The following is a 17,233-nucleotide window of genomic DNA, read 5'->3' as shown; positions in this document are numbered from 1 at the left end:
AAATACACCTACAATATAATGCAAATGTGAAAACACATGCTCGGCAATATTGTCCCTCCTTCTCGAGACGGACATCCATGACAAAATTCGATAACGAAAGGGTTTGACAAATCTCAAGCCTGATGTGGACTGCACAAGTTCACACGTCGATGTGCAGGGGACCTTGAAAATGAACCAGAAATTAAACCTTTTAAAAGTATAGATATGCTTGAATTTTTGCCAACGCATCTATTCTATCATTGTACGTAACACAGAAAATCAATAAGCGTGTGTACCAATAGTGGGCCAAATTAGCTTGGCACCACCAAGTACGGGCTACAATTGATGCACTCATAAAGAAAAATGGTAATGTACTCATAAATAAAATAAATGTTTTTTATATATGATAAATACAAAGATTATTTGTGGATGCACAGATATACCCATGGCATGTTGAAAAATCACAGGTGTCGATAACATTTGGATTATTTTCTTTAAGAAAAAACATTGTGACTATTTTCTTACCAAATGATTAATCTATTCTCTGAATTTGACAGGAATACAGATAAGAAGAAAATTGCTTCTCGTTAGGAGTAAAAGATTAAGTCATATAAAGCTATTGTTTTAGAACCCTTTTGTTTTTAGTTACATCATTAAACCATATACTCTCTCCTTCCCCAAAATAATTCAATTTTAGAGGAGCAAGTCAATTTTTTTTTAATTTTGACTCAACACTTATGTCTCTAAATAGGTTTACTATGAAAATATACTTCCTAATTAATCTAATAATATTATTCAATATCATAAATGCTATTTTTTAAAAATATTTGGTTAATTTAAAATAGTTTTACTTCTCGAAAAGTGACCATTGCATTTTTTTTCAAATGGAGTATGTACCAATTTTTTGAATTGTCTAAGTATGTATTTTAATAATAATACTAGTGTTCCTATAGAAAAAAAATTGCTATATACTCCCACCATTCAGATTTATATGTCGTTTTGTCTTTTCTAGATACATTTATATTTTATTATATACCTAGACATATCGTATATCTAGATGCATAACAAAAGTTGTGTATCTAGAAAAGTCAAAACGAGCTATAATTTAGGACAGAGGGAATAGAAAAGAGTTTATTAGAACTTATTCAATGTAGCCTCCTCCTGATTAATATAAAAAACCACGAGATCAAAATGGGACAGTGAGCTATTATATTTCAACAATCAATGGCATATTTCAAGAACTATATTGTCATCTTACAACATTGATCACCATCTTTGAAACGTGTGTCGTCATCCCATGACAGTGCACTGCTTACTTTGAATCTTTTTTCTTACAATTATTGCACAAACCCCACTGAAATTCCTCTAAATGCACAATTGCAGGAACATTCATGTAGAGACAAAAATACAATAATAAATAAATAGAGAAAAAACAATTGCAGGAATGTTTACAGATTGGCTCCCTCATTGGCTGGCTGGCTGTCTCCTTCCTCCCGTTCTTCCCTTGCATCCCCGTCGCGCTGTTCAACGTTCAAACCCTTCCACCTCCTCTTCCCTTGGTCGCGCAGTCGCCATTGACGACCCCCTCCACCTCCACCTCCCTTAAATCCCTCCTCTCCCCGCGTCCTTCTCCCCCATCTACGCCTCATTCCCTCCAGCCTCACCGCAATCCACAGCTAGCTAGCCAGCCAGCCAGCCAGCCGGGGAGATCTCCAAGAAACCATCTTGGAATCCGAGAACACCCAGCATTCGGTGTCAGCCAAGGATTCGAATTCTGTCGAACGAGCTCTCGGGGCCAAAAAAGTCCGATAATTTCCGCGGGGAGCTCGAGGAGGCGTCTCGGCAACCGGAGGAGGAGACCCCGTGGGGATTAAGGAGGGGGAAAGATGGTGAGGCTGCCGTACACGACGGCGCTGACCACGCTGTTCAGCTACGGGCTGCTCTTCGCCTTCGGCCAGCTCAGGGATTTCTTCCGCAAGTTCGTCGACTGGTTCAAGGCCAAGAACATCAAGGTACGCGGCCGGCCGGCCGAATTCCGCCTCCCCCCACCCGGATCCTGGAGATTCCGTCCCAATTTTTCTTGGTGTTCCTAGCCTGATTCGGCGTTTGGCTTCGTGCAGGGGTACGCGCCGATCTGCCTGGGCCTGGAGGATTTCTATGTGCGGCGCCTGTACCTGCGGATCCAGGTGAGATGAACACATCCGAATTCATTGATGTCTGAAGAAATTTCTCTGCATTATCTTGAAAATAGGCTGTCCTGGTATATATTTGGAGCGTATTATTAAGAAATCCGAGCACATTGAAGTGGGCTATTATGTTCAAAGATTATTCTTTTTGTTTATCTTTGAGCATTTTAAATGTAATCTTCCCTAATTTTTTTATGCTTATTATTCATGCCTTTGAATGTCTTATGCACCTGACACTAGTGAACAGATAAACTTGCTTTGAATATTATTCTAGACCAAAATACTATATTCTGAAATACTGTGGTGAGCTGTAAGTTAGATGTATTCTACTGGTTAATGTTGGATTCAAGTTTGTTTTGCAAAGCAAGATTGAGCCCTTCAGCTACTTCATCGTTGATTGTATTGGATATAACCAATCCGTCCTTTGTGGTTTTATAGGATTGCTTTGGTAGGCCGATCGCAAGTGCACCAGATTCATGGTTTGATGTTGTTGAGCGCACCTCAAATGACAATAACAAGACATTACAGTAAGCATTTATTCTATTATTCTAATTTATGGGAAATAAGTTCAGCTTAGCCAATATGACAATAGACTAAACATAGTTAACTATGTCTCGTCCACTTTTCAAGGTATAAATTGGGAATGAATGATCATTCAGACATAAATTATGGCAAGTAATGGAATGAAAAGCAAGTTTCAACTGTCCCTAATGCTCATTATTGATTTATTGTTGCAGGTGTACCTCAAATACCACCAGGTGCCTCAACCTGGGCTCCTACAACTACCTTGGCTTTGCTGCAGCAGATGAGTACTGCACACCACGCGTTATTGAGTCTCTGAAGAAATACTCAGCAAGCACCTGCAGTGTCCGTGTTGATGGCGGTACTCTACATTCTCTACATGCTTATATTTTTACAACTTTTTAGGAACAAAAACTACTAAGCTGATCCCTTCCATCTTGTAACAGGTACAACCAAGCTTCATGCTGAGCTGGAGGAGTTGGCTGCGCGTTTTGTTGGAAAGCCTGCTGCTATCCTATTTGGCATGGGTTATGTTACAAACTCTGCCATCATTCCCTGCCTAATTGGAAAGGTTTGATCAAATGCTTAAAAATGTGGCTAAACAGAGGTGATTACTATATCTAAACCGAGGGCTGATTATTTATTTTACCTTTTTGCAATATTCCAGGGTGGGCTGATAATTAGTGACTCTCTGAATCATAACTCAATTGTCAATGGCGCGAGAGGATCCGGTGCAACTGTTAGGGTTTTCCAGCATAACTGTAAGTTGTTGCGAATTTCAGCAATGCAGATCAGTATTTGGTCTATCTTATTCATAATGACTTACAATGGCTGATGTAATCTTACAGCCCCTGCTCATTTGGAAGAGGTCCTGAGAGAGCAGATAGCTGGTGGTCAACCACGGACACACAGACCATGGAAGAAGATCATTGTCATTGTTGAGGGTATCTATAGCATGGAAGGGGAGCTGTGTAAACTCCCTGAGATTATAGCTGTCTGCAAGAAATACAAGGTCTTGAGAATTTTCTTGTAATTAAGTTTGGCACATAAATTACTCTTTTCTGCTTCTCAGTCCATTGATAACCTTAACTGAGTGGAACAACGAGGACTGGCCCTCTGGCCACCCATAACAGTCATATTCATTTACTCCTTGTTTTGTGAAACAGGCTTACACATATCTGGATGAGGCCCATAGCATTGGTGCTGTTGGGCAGTCTGGCCGCGGTGTTTGTGAACTCCTTGGGGTTGACCCAGCTGATGTAGATATAATGATGGGTACTTTCACCAAGTCTTTTGGATCATGTGGTGGATATATTGCCGCATCAAAGGTGCATACTTCTGAAAGCAACCATATTATGACTGTACTACATGGTAAGACTGCGTTGAAGACTGGCTGATTCTTTTCACTATGACTTTCAGGAGATAATTCAGCACCTGAAGCAGAGTTGTCCGGCCCATCTGTATGCTACTTCCATGTCACCACCAGCAGTCCAACAAGTTATCTCTGCCATTAAAGTTATCCTTGGGGAGGATGGCTCCAACAGAGGTACTAAACAAGCTTTTTTAACACTTACTTTTTCCCTTTTCATTTCATTTGTACCTGTGTTAATGTTCAATTAAATAATTCTTTTTTTCCTTGTGATATATTGAAGGTGCCCAAAAACTTGCACGCATCCGCGAGAACAGTAATTTCTTCAGGTCAGAACTCAAGAAGATGGGTTTTGAGGTTCTTGGTGACAATGACTCTCCTGTCATGCCCATAATGCTCTACAATCCGGCTAAGATTCCTGCATTCTCTAGGGAATGCCTTAGACAAAAGGTTAGTAGTAGAGTTTGTCTGAATATTCTGAAGATCCAAATAGCACTATGCTTTTGGTATAGTTTTCTTTTTAAAATATTACTTTCTTTGAGAATTGTGGTGCTAATAGCAATCTGCATGTAGTCCATATGCATCACTATTTGCACCCATCGGTTTCATTCCTCCTATTTGTCATGCTACTGATAAGATGCTTATATTTCAGGTTGCTGTTGTTACCGTGGCATTTCCTGCGACACCTCTTCTTCTTGCTAGGGCACGAATCTGCATTTCTGCTTCACACACTAGGGAGGACCTGATGAAAGCCCTTGATGTGAGTGTTATATATATATTTTTGCATAAATACTTCATTTTATTCTAGTAGCCATAAATAGAGCTGAACTGATGTGTTTCTTGTCCGTGCAACCCAATTTCAGGTTATCAGCAGAGTTGGTGACCTTGTAGGCATCAAGTACTTCCCTGCAGAACCACCAAAGATCGCTGAAGCTGATCATGATAAGCTGGAGTAGGAATGAACCCTGAATCGCCCCATGAGTGATTGGAGTTGTTAGAATCCCTTTTGGAGTTATCAACAAATCATTATGGAAACAAGCACGCATTGAGCAGTTTCATTGGGATTTTGTCGATACGCAAGAGTCCAGGATCCGTCGTATTAGCTGACTATTATTTGTTGATTGTACAACTATTCTTCCAAATGTGTATAGCTGGTTGAAATTCAGTTTCTGTTGTTAATCGATTCCCAATATGTAATATAATTGGAGGCAATATAAATTTTTAGTTGAACGTTGCTGAGTTTCCCCGGGCAGACCACTGACGACTATGAAGGCCTCTTGCTTTCATGTATTTTTTACCTTTTGTATTCAGTCTATGTTATATGGGACCAGTAGATGTGTCTTTACACTTTAGATGAAGTTACCAATTACTTAGCTATGTATTATTTTTTTTTGATAATTCAGGGCCTGTTTGGTTTTCCCTGTTAAAGTTTAGCTAATTGTCGGTGCAGAAAGTGATCAACAAGTAAATATTTGTAGTTTTGCCAGTACGTTGTGATCAGAGGTGGCCTTAGCACTCAACGACACAGGGTATTATACTGGTTCAGACAACGTGTCCTATGTCCAGTTTGAGTCGGTTGGTGACTTTATTCTTGAGCCTAGGTGTTCGAAGTTTACAGTGGGGTTACAGACAAGAAGAAGGATGGGGTACAAGAGGTCCGGTCGGACTCCTGCCGGGAGGGTTGAGAGTGACGGGAGCCCCGCTATGAACTAAACGTTCGAGCGTGTGCTCGTGGTTCGAATTTGGTGGTTCTGTACTAGTGAACTTGGTCGATCTAATGAATCTGAAATGACTTTGAATGCCTTTGTTGGGAGAGAGTGCATCCCCTTTTATAGATGAAGGGGGTGGCCTTACAAATGAGAGGGAGAGAGTACGTGTGCTTCTAATCCTTGTCGCCCACGCCGGCGGGTACAGGATGATGGTAGGCGCCCACAACACTGTTGGATGTCAGATGCACGTGGGAGGTTACGTCGTCTTGTTCAGGTATGGCAGATGTCGGTACCTGCTATACTGTTGATGCCCAGAGGCATGTGAGGAGTCTTACCATGTTCTCCTGGTACGGTAAAAGCCGGCGCCCACAACACTGTTGATGCCCAGAGACATGGGGGGCCTTACCGTATGGGAGTTAATAGCGCCCACAATACTGTAGGGGAAAACGTCAACGCCTACAACACTGTTTTAGGCTCTGTCGTGCCAGAGAGGTCGCAGAGTACTATTTCTACATGTGCTCAGGGTACGGACCCCGGTATTGCGGTTTGACTTGTGTGCCCTGCCTTGCTTTCTTCGTTCGTTCCCTGGTCCTTACCGAGCGGGCGTCCCCGGTCGGTTGGTTCCAGTCGGCTCTGATTGCGCCAGTCAGAGGAGAGCAATGAGCAGGGGTTTGGCGCACCCCCAGTTGGAGACGCAGGGTCGGAGTCGGAAGCGGTGTTGGTCCAGGCCTTCTGGTCAAGAGGCCATCCGGAGGTGGGCTAGATACCGGAGCGAGCGCTCCGGTCGAAGAGGTGGGCCGGAGTTGGAAGACAGGTGATGTTCCTCCTCGGCCAGACCTTTTGGTCGGTGATTGAATTGCCCTTCTGGCCTGTTGTTTAGATACCTAGGCCGGCCCGGGAGTTTGCGCGTTGTCTGCTTGGGCCGAGCCCCTGTTGAGAAGCCGGTCCGTGAGGGACCCTGGGTTTATGAACCCGACAGGAGCCCCCGGGCCCTCGGACGATTCGGGTAGAATCGTCTGGGGGATTTTTGTCTTGACGGCGGGTACGCGTCAGCACACCCGCGGGTGTAGCCCCCGAGCAATTCGGGCAGAATCATTCGGGGGGTTTTTCGTGTAGCCAGCGGGGGAGGCTTTCATTTTGTCGGCGGGTGCACGCGAGCGCACCCGCGGGTGTAGCCCCTGAGCCCCCGGTCGATTCGGACAGAATCGTCTGTGGGGTTTTGTCAGTGGGCGTGTGTGCGTGTTTTTAGTCGAGATGGAGTTGTCAACCAAGGCGTCATTGCGCAGCCGAGGCGGTTTAGTTTTTTAGGGATCGAGCGAGACGGAGTCGTGGATCTTGGCGTCGGTGCGCACCGCGGGATCAGGTGAGTCGGAGTCGTGGATCCTAGCATCGGTGCGCGCCATGGGATCGGGTGAGTCGGAGTCACAGATCCTAGCGTCGGTGCGCGCTGCGGGATCGGGCGAGTCGGAGTCGCGGATCCTGGCATCGGTGCACGCCGCGGGATCGGGCGAGTCAGAGTCGAGATAGTTTTTTAGTTTAGGGTCCAAACGAGACGGAGCTCATGGATCCTGGCGTTGGTGTGCTCGTGGGATCGAGCGAGTCAGAGCCATGGATCCTAGCGTCGGTGCGCGCTGTGGGATCGGGCGAGTCGGAGTCGTGGATCCTGGCGTCGGTGCGCGCCGTGGGATCAGGCGAGTTAGAGTCATGGATCCTGGCGTCGGTGCGCGCCGTGGGATCGGGCGAGTCAGAGTCACGGATCCTGACTGTTAGTCAGTTAGTTTTGGGATCGGATGAGCCAGAGCTTGTGGATCCTGATGGGGCGAGTTCGGGGTCGTAGACCCAGACAGTTAGTTAGTTTAGTCGAAGCGTAGCCGATGGATGGGGCGAGTTTGGAGTCACAGACCTAGATAGTTAGTTTAGTTAGTCGGAAGCATAGCCGATGGATGGGGCGAGTTCGGGGTCGCAGACCCTGGCCTTGGTGCAGTCCGCGCAGCCGAGGCAGTTAGTTAGTTAGTTTTGAGATCGGACGAGATGGTGCTCGTGGATCCTGGTGTCGGTGCGCGCCGTGGGATTGGGCGAGTCAGAGTCGTGGATCCTGATGGGGCGAGTTTGGGGTCGCAGACCCAGGCGTTTTGGTGTCTTGAGCCCCCGAGCCCTGTTGGGCCTTAGTAGGGGTCGGTTTGAGTTGTGTGCGTTACCCCGTCCTCGGTTCCTCACAACCGGAGGGGCTGAGTTTTATCACTTGTCCTGATCGCTCGAGCTCGAGTGCGCACTCGGTGAGTTCGCTAACGGGTATGATCGAGTGGAATCCGGGTCCATCGTTCGTGACGGGGTCGGCATAGCCCTCTTGTGACATTCCACTGCTCCTTTACCTGCAACCCGGTAGATGCCTGGGTCATTCCGGAGACCGACCCGGGTGGCCTAATGGCCTTCCCTCGATGGAGATTCTGTGGGCTTGGCAGAGGTTTAGGATCAAACGAGAAGGTTGAGATGACCTTATCTGCCAGACTAGGCGAGGGCCGCACGGGGCTGATCTGCGTTTTTCTCCCCTAGCTCTTGTTTGTCGTGGGGCAGCCTCAAGCCCTTCGTGGGCTGGCCTTCGAACCCCGGTCGGTCGTTGCTCATGTCGAATGAGGCAACTGCCGCTTCGTGACGCAACACGGAGCGTTGTGATGCATTTCGCTGCATGTGCGATGCTTAGTTCTCGAGCCCCCGGGTGGTTCAGTGCCTGAATTGTTCGAGGGGCACGGGCGTATGGAATGAATGCGCGTATAGATGTATGATATGATTTAAATAAAGAAATAGAGGGGGTCGGTAGTTTTACATTGACGACTCGAGTGACGGGGTTTGAAGAGCTCCAATCGGAAATGTCCGACCAGGACCCATGCCCGTCGTTCGTGACAGAGTCGGCATGGCCTACATGGGGCGTCCCTTTGGTCCTTACCTATCTCTCGGTGCATTTTTTTGAGCCGTTCGATCGACTTTAGGAAGCCCGATGGTCTCTCCTGGTGGAGATCCCATTTTTGGGTTTTTCCAAGTCCCGCCTGGGGAAGCGGAGGGCCACCTGCGTGTGGTGGCACTTTGGTTCTTGTGCCCGGCGTGCGGTAGTGGTTGGCATGCGGTTAGTGGTGGGCCATGCCTAGGCCACGTCCCGTCTGATCAGAGGTCGTTCCATCGGGTAGGGCGTGTCTCATCGGTCAGGGTGCGTCCCATCTGCATTGAATGGGAAAGAGAGAGGGTTTTTCGCTCCGCCATTTCATATTTCCCGATCGGCGCGCCTTCCCCAACTGCTGCACCCTTTTCCTTAAGTAGGAGAAGGGAAAAGGTTTTTGCCCTGTTCCTTTGCCTATTCCTTATCTGCCGCCTCCTTTCCTTTTTCCTTCTTGTCGAGAGCGTTCTTGGGAGCCACGGCGGTTTCTAGGAAAGAAAAGAGGGAGAAAGGAAAGGGACAGAATGAGGGAGAAGAGAGAACTCATGAATCTTCTTGCGATCCTTGGAGCGAGATGTCGAACTAGAGGTCTTCCACCATGAGGGAGTCGGTGTTGAAGGCCTTCGCCGTAAAGGGGTTTCTGCCGCCGAAGGAGGTGGCGCACTGGAGGGCTCCCAGGAGGGAGGAATTTCCACAACCCTCGGCCTGGTGAGGTGGTTTCCTTTCTCGCCTTCCATGAGCGTGGGTTGGGATACCCTCGAGCATTGGTTCTTGCGCAGGCTCCTTAATGAGTGGGGTCTGGAGCTGCAGCACCTTAATCCGATGGGGGTGTTGCACATCGTCGGCTTCGTCACCGTCTGCAAGGCCTTCCTTGGGATGGAGCCACATGCACGGACTTCTTCCGGTGGCTGTTCTCTGGGCGAGCTTTGCCGGTGGGGAATCCGCCCGAGGTCGCGCCGGTGGGGGGGTTTCGCCCTGCAGAGGAAACCGAGCGTGGGAGGCTCGTATCCCGCGTACATCCCCTGCGACTCCAACCGGGGGTGGCATGGGGAGTGGTTTTATATCAGGAATCTGTTGGAGGCGGCGTTCCTGGCATTCACCGGTGGGAGGCCAGAGAAGCGGGATAGTTGGTCGTGGGGCTGTTCCCGTCGTGAGAAGAAGAAGGTGGAGATCATCGAGGTGGAGCTTCAGAAGCTTGTGCGGCGTGGCCTTGACAGGGTGTGGGTGTTCCACACCCTCTACCGCCACCGGGTTGCTCCGTTGGCGGAGAGGGCGCGGCCGATGTGGAGGTACAGCGGTGTGTCGGACCCTGATCGTGCATCGCCGGAGGAGCTGCCGGATGACGAGGTCTAGAGTCGCCTTGATCGGGTGCTGCAGCTGAAGCCCAAAGAGAAGGTCGAGGGAAAGCCCATACCTCTCAATGCCTATAGATGTCAACGGGGCCCTGTTCCCCGAATCCCCATGGGGAATTCACCCATTAGGGGACGGGGATGGTATGAATTCTACCCCCATGGGGGATTAAACGGGGCTGAAGTTATCCCCGTCGGAGATCACGGGGGCGGGGATGGTATGTAGGCCCCCGTCCCCGCTCCCCGCGGGGACCCGATTCCAAAGGCCCATATACTGGCAATGCCCAATACCTATGATATATAAGCAATGTTGCAACCCTAGCTCCTATCAAAACGATCAATGGAAACGCAAAACGAAAGTTACATTTCATAGTCCCATTATATCACTTAGGGTTTTAAACCAATTTTTATTAAGCGAAAATGCTATAGAACATATATGTGCTACTTAAATAAAGTTTGAAGTGCAAACTTTGTAGATGACGATGAAATACCTATGGTCCATGGGGATCCCCACAGGGACTAATTCCTCGCGGGGATGGGGATGGGGAGAAAGTCTCCCCCATGGCACTTGATGGGGATGGGGATGGGGAATTTTCTTCCTCACGTGGACGGGGATGGGGAGGCACTCCCCGACGGGGAATTCCCCGTTGACATCTAGATTAATGCCTCGGTGGAGTCCAAACTGGTTTGCTCCTCTTTCTTTACTTCGTGTTCTTTTCCCCATTTGCTTTCCTGCTTTTTTTATCTTGAGCCGCCTGTTGCGTAGGGGCTTGATGCTTATAGGTCTTGGCCGCACCTTCCAAAGGGGCTGGAGGGCGTGGCTCGATAGGCTGCCCAGAAGGAGGTGGTAGATGCCAAGAAGAAAAAGAAACCCGAGGTGGCTCAGTGGAAGTACAAGAAGGAGAAGGAGATTGCCCGGCGCGTGAAGGCTGGGGAAAATAGGTGCGACGTCGAGTCCGAGCTCGAGTCGGAGGATCCCACATATGTGGATGACATGGTTTTCTCCGAGGAGGAAGGTCCGGAGGTTGTTTTGACCTCGGTGGAGCATCGCGACCCTACGACGACGCCCACTGGTGATGAGTAGGAGGCGGAGAGGAACGCCGAGGTTCCCATGCCGAGGAAGCATGCGGCGAGCGTAGACATCACCGGCGAACGGGAGGCGAAGTGGGCACGGTCACCGCGCCCCTCGGTGGCGTCGCCGGTCTCGTCCCCGCCTGTTGCGGGCGTGACCGAGCAGGACAGGCGGTCAGAGGAGCGGGCTTGCACCCGTGTGTCACCAGGACTGGTGCCAGCGCATGACTCACGGCGGGAGGATGCCCCGCCTGCCGCTTCGGCCGGCGCGTCCTGAGCCGAAGGTCGTGGTGACCCGCAGGTCGGGCAAGAGCCAGTCGGAACAACTCCGCCCTCGGCTAAAGTGAGGGGGCATAGGTCGTAGCCCGAGAGCGGTCCTCGCCCTGCGAGCACGTCGATGCCGGGTCTTGGCTTCAGAGTAGTGTCGCTTACCTCCTGGCATGTTTTCCTTTGTTTCTTTTCGACCTTGTTGTTGAGTCTATTTTTTGGGTATGACTGACCCATACTCTTTGTCAGCGGCCGGGCGATGACGGGGTTGAGTATCGCCCCAACTCCTATGCAGGAGGCTTGGAGGCCCACCCTACAGCGCGCCATGACGAGCGGTGGGGGGGAACAGGATGGTGGTGGTGAACCCTTCCCTTCCGGGGGTGGTGCTCCCCAGGACGGTTGTTAGTACGACAACAGTGGTGGCAACGGTGCTGGCGGCAATCTCGGTGGCGACGGCGGAGGCTTCACCGGTGGTGTCCCTTACGGCCCCTCCTCTACCAGCCATGGTGGAAGAGGAGAAGGAGACTGAGACCCCTATCACTTCGAGCGAAGGGCTGCACGGCTCACCCTCGCGGTCGGAGCCGAAGGTGCCGGGGGAAGATGTGGCCAGGACCGAGTTAGAACACCTGTCAGTAGCCCGCGCAACCGAGGTGGTGGATATCCCATCCGACGACGAAGCGGATGTCATGGCAGAGCTGCTAGCGTTGTTGTGGGAGCTGGCGGTGGTTCGGTCGGAGGCTGGGCCCTCCGGCAGGGCTACTGGAGGGTGACCTAGAAGTGGCCCTGCCCTGAAGGACCCAACAAAGGTATGGTTCAGTCCTTCGGGATTCCTAGGAAGTGTCAGCTCTAGGACATCCTTGGGGAGAAAGGGCTCACCGTGGAGTCCGATCTCAGCCAACCTATCGGCGAAGCTCGAGGATGCCCAGGAGCAGGTTAAGTCCACGCCAGTAGTTGGTCAAGGTCGACCTGTAGCTCACCGCAGAGGTTAGTCTCTCATGTTCTTGATCTCTTAGTCTGTTGTTGGTTGCCTCAGCATGCTTGTTTTTCGCTTTCATAGGGTCTGAAGGGGATGTCGTCCCACAAGTCCTGTTTCCTCTAGATGGAGCATGCCCAGGGTGGCTGAGCTTGAGCATCAACTGGAGTCCGCCCACCATGAGTCCCTAGGATTAGGGCGGCTGAGGTGGCCATGGTGTGCGTGGAGGAGCAGCGCGCAGCAGAGCGGGCGACCGCCACTGAGGAGAGGCTTGAGGAGGCGAAGGCTCGCCAGGCAGAGACTGAGATAGGGTTGCAGAAATTCCTGGCGGACACTGAGGTGGTGCTCCAAAAGTCCCTGGAGACCCTTGAGTCGGAGCGGAGCGCCTTAGTGTCGAAGCGGCGTGCCCTGGAGTCTGCTCGAAAGGCCCTGGATTCGGAGTGTAAAACCTGGTCGAAGGCAGACCAGGAAGTGCTCGTGCTTCGGGGCCAAGTGATGGGGATGGAGGAGGCGAACGCCCGGCTACACGCGCAGACAGCCCGGCAGGCGGAGGAATTCTCCGTCCTCGAGAACTTCCACCTCGGTATGTACCTTTGCTGTTTTTCGTTGTGTTGGTTTCTTCCTTTTCAGCTTGTTTCTGAGCATGCCGCCCTTTTTGCAGAGCTGGGCGAAAAGGTGAAGTCGTTGGAGCGGGACCTGGAGACGGTCAAGGTGACTTTTGGCCAGAATGCAAAGGCACTGCCCAAGTCCCTTGAAGAGCGACATGCTCTTGAGGGGGAACTTGACCAGGTCCGCAATGTTGCCCAGCTTGTCGTCTTGGAGGTCTTCGGGTCGGCTCCAAGTACTAGCACGCCCGCCGTCCAGCTGGTGGAGGTTCTTGATGAGGTCCGAGCCCTTATCACAAGCGAGCTATTCTACGGAGTGTCGAGGGTGTTGACTTCGGTGGCGACGCACCATCCGAGCCTAGATGTCGCCACTATCTGCAGCAGGTATGCCGATGGCTTGAGCATGGAGGACATCCAATCGATTGGGGAGAGCTTGCTACCGCACGCAAGGTTGGTGGCAAAGCAAGTCTCTGCACAGTGGGTGATGGATGTCCGCCGTGAAGACATGGCCAGGAGCGTGCATCGGGGGGACGTCGTCCAGCCTGCGGATGGCATAGAGCCTGGGTCAGAAGTGGACGTCGTCCTACCTCCAACCGAGCCGAATGTCGTCCCATCGGAGAGTGAGCAGCCTATGCCTTCGCCGGTCGCACCGACAGCAGATGCCGTCGAGCCGCCCCAATAGCTTGTAAAGTATAAGTAGTTTAGTAGATGTAAAAAGTTTAAGTTCGTGGGGGAGCCCTCGTGTAAACGTTCTTATGTACTTAATGACTGCAATTGGTTTTGTTTTTTGTGATGGAGTTACTCCGTTCGGGGAAGCTTGTCCCTTTCGTTCCTTAGTTTTCCCTTAGCATAATTTTGTTTTTTATTCTTTCTTTCTCATACTTGCCCATTCGTCTCGTAGGCTGCAACCTTAGGAGCTCGAGGCATGGCCGCGAGGCTCAGCTGCTCGTAACCGTAGTTAGAGGCGGGGTTGCGATCGGCCAGAATATTTTAAAGCAAAGCTACGCAAGGCAAATTAAAGGAACAAACTATCCTTTTGTTTGGGTAGGAAGGAGTTTCACCATATGATAACAAATGAAGAAAGAGAGGTAGTAGTGCACCCTCGTGGAGCCCCCGAGCGACCCAAGCCGAAAAGTGTTCGGGTCAGGGTGGTCTTATAGGAGCAAACGCTAAGTAAACAATGGTAAGACTGAATTTTAGGGGAAGAAAAACGACATAGCTGTTCCAATCATTTGGTGAGAATGTCATCGTTGTCGTCATTCAGTCGGTAGACGTCCGGTTGGATCACTTCAATCTTCAGTCATCCGGATCCTTGTTCGCTATGCTCCCTTTCTTGGCTACTGTTTCTGCGCCTTTTTCTTCCTTTGACCCACCGGCCTGTCGCAGAAGGTGCTTGAGGAGCTCACAGTCCTTGTAGAGGTGTTTGATGGGGTAGGCGTGGTTGGTGTATGGGCTCTCCATGAGCTCATTGAAGTGGCCCAGAGGGTCCTGCTGGGGCTGCTTGCCCGTGTGTTCAGTCATGGCAACCAACATAGAGCTGGCCGATCGGCGGCGATCTTTTCTATTCTTTTTCCCCTTCTACGTGGAGGGGTGAAAGCTCTAGTTTGGTTTTGGTTAATTGATGAAACCCTATGTGCTAACCTAGTTTATCAAGATGATTATGAGATAGGTAGCACTACTCCAAGTGATGAAGAAATGGCGAAGATCATGACAATGGTGATGGCGTGGTTGTGGTCAAATGCTTAAACTTGGAAAAGAAGAAAGATAAAAACAAAAGGCTCAAGGCAAAGGTATAAAATGTAGGAGCCATTTTGTTTTAGTGATCAAGACACTTAGTGAGTGTGATCACATTTAGGATAGATAGCCATACTATTAAGAGGAGTGAAACTCGTATCGAAATGCGGTTATCAAAGTGCCACTAGATGCTCTAATTTATTGCATATGCATTTAGGATCTAGTGAAGTACTAACACCCTTGAAAATGTTTGTGAAAATTTGCTAACACATGTGCACAAGGTGATACACTTGGTAGTTGGCACATTTGAGCAAGGGTGAAGAAGTTAGAGTTGAAATGGAGTTGGTCAAAATGATGCTGGCATCGGTCTACTGATCGGACGCTGGGTCACTCAGCGACCGGACGCTGAAAGGCTGTGTCCGGTCGAACTGACGGGTCTGCATAGTACCTAGGGTATTGCACTGGACGCTGGTCTATGTCCGGTCAAGGTGGACCGGACGCGCCCAGTCGAAGAAATACGCCTCGAGGAGCTTACTGGAAATGACCGGACGCTGGGGCTTCAGCGTCCGGTCAGTTTTGCTGGAGCGTCCGGTCAGCTTCATAGCCGTTGAAATCTGACAAACATCGTTTGAAGCTATTGACGCGTGGCGTCCATCGGGCGACCAGACACTGAGGGCCAGCGTCCGGTCAGTCTGACCGGAGCGTCCGGTCAGCCCGCGTTATGCCCAGTGAAGGGGTATAACGGCTCTATTTCGTGGGGACTTCTATTTAAGCCCCATGGCCGGTTCTAGCTCACTCTCTGGCACATTTTCATTGACATAGCAACCTTGTGAGCTTATCCAAAGTCCTCCCACTCATCTCCATCATTGATTTATCATCTTTGTGAGATTGGGAGATAATCCAAGTGCATTGCTTGAGTGATTGCATCTAGAGGCACTTGGTATTCATGTTGCGCTGTGGATTTCGCTTGTTACTCTTGGTGGTTGCCATTACCTAGATGGCTCGGTGTAGCGGTGGAGGATCGACACGAATTGGTGATTGTTCCAGGCTGCCTTTGGTGATTGTGAGGGGAGTTGTACCTTCCCCGGCGGAGTGCTGAAAGGTAACTCTAGTAAATTGCTCGTGTCATTGAGTTACCTCACTTGTGGGTCAGTTCTTGCGGTGTCCTATCATGTGGACGAGGTTTGTGAAACACCTCTTAGCCGCCGAACCACCAAGTGTTGGTCGACACAACGGGAACGTAGCGTGTTGGCAAGCACGTGAACCTCAGGAGAAAATCGATTGTCTCTTGTCTTTAGCATTCTCCCGGTGATTGGCTATATATTCATCTTGTGATTGGTTCATCGCCTACATGACGGTATAATCACCCTACTCACATATTTATATTCTTGCAAACTAATTGATACAAGCTCTTTAGTGTAATTAGAATTGAGAGCTTGCTTTAGTATTTACATTCATCTAGTTGAGCTCTTTAGAGTAGCAAGTTTGAGAGCTCTTAGTGAGTAGTTACATAGCAAGTTTGGGTGCCTAAGTAATCATTGCAACTAGAATCATTGGATAGGTGGCTTGCAACCCTTGTAGAGCTAGAGCAAGTTTGCATTACGCTATTTGTCATACTAATCAAATTGCTCTAGTTAATTTGTAGATTTTTAAATAGGCTATTCACCCCCCTCTAGCCATATTAGGACCTTTCAAGTGGTATCAGAGCCATGGTCACCGTTTGATTGAAGGCTTAACAACCTCGGTGTCAAATTATGGCTCAAGTTGTGTTCAACCATGTGGGGGCAAACCACCATTCTTTGATGGCACGTGCTATGATTATTGGAAGAGAAAGATGAGGATGTATCTTGGTTCAATCAATGATCAAGTATGGGAAGTGGCCGAGAATGACTATGCTATCATTGATCCTGATGATCCAACCAACCAAGATAAGATCAACAAGCAATGCAATACAATGGCTCTCAACACCATATACAATGCCATTGATTCCAAGGTGTTTGAGCAAATCAAGGATTGTGAAAGAGCAAATGAGGTGTGAAAGAGATTGGAGGAAACATATGAGGGCACACCGGCGGTGAAGAGTGCCAAGTTGTACATCCTCAAGGACAAGTTGACAAGTTTCAAGATGAAGGATGATGAGAGCATTCCAGAGATGTTCCATCGGCTACAAGTAATTGTCAATGACTTGAAGGCTTTGGGAGAAAAGATCCAGGATGATGATGTCTCCCATCGGTTCTTGATGTGCTTACCTCCAAGATTTGAGATGTTTAGATTGCTCATCATAAGAGGAGGATTGAAGGATATTACCCCTAACCAAGTACTAGGTGATGTCATGACACAAGATACATACTGTGTGGAAAGGGAGGGGGATGACAAGGATGACAAGAAGGAAGAAGAAGAAAAGCATAGCATTCAAGGCTAGCTCATCATCATCAAAGAACAAGGGCAAGTCCAAGAAAGAATCGAGTGATGATGATGATCTTAGTGATATTGATGATGAAGCTATGGCTCTCTTTGTGCGCAAAATGGGAAAATTCATG

The 17,233-nt window shown here is 49.4% G+C and overlaps 1 protein-coding gene across 1 annotated transcript; it reads left to right on the top strand.

The window, feature by feature from the left end:
* The first annotated feature begins 1,459 nt into the window (after positions 1–1,459).
* LOC136482173 (long chain base biosynthesis protein 2a-like) lies at positions 1,460–5,339 on the top strand. The gene is made up of 12 exons (XM_066479405.1): positions 1,460–1,991; positions 2,100–2,165; positions 2,604–2,692; positions 2,903–3,048; positions 3,134–3,258; positions 3,355–3,448; positions 3,536–3,699; positions 3,854–4,015; positions 4,107–4,233; positions 4,340–4,506; positions 4,709–4,816; positions 4,920–5,339. Exons 1-12 carry the CDS (start codon positions 1,866–1,868, stop codon positions 5,010–5,012), a joined length of 1,467 nt encoding a protein of 488 aa, XP_066335502.1. The 5' UTR covers positions 1,460–1,865; the 3' UTR covers positions 5,013–5,339.
* The last annotated feature ends 11,894 nt before the right edge of the window (positions 5,340–17,233 follow it).

Source organism: Miscanthus floridulus, chromosome 9 (assembly GCF_019320115.1).
Source record: "Miscanthus floridulus cultivar M001 chromosome 9, ASM1932011v1, whole genome shotgun sequence".
In the NCBI taxonomy this organism is placed as follows: Eukaryota; Viridiplantae; Streptophyta; class Magnoliopsida; order Poales; family Poaceae; genus Miscanthus; species Miscanthus floridulus.
This window is presented reverse-complemented; position numbering and strand designations above follow the sequence as displayed.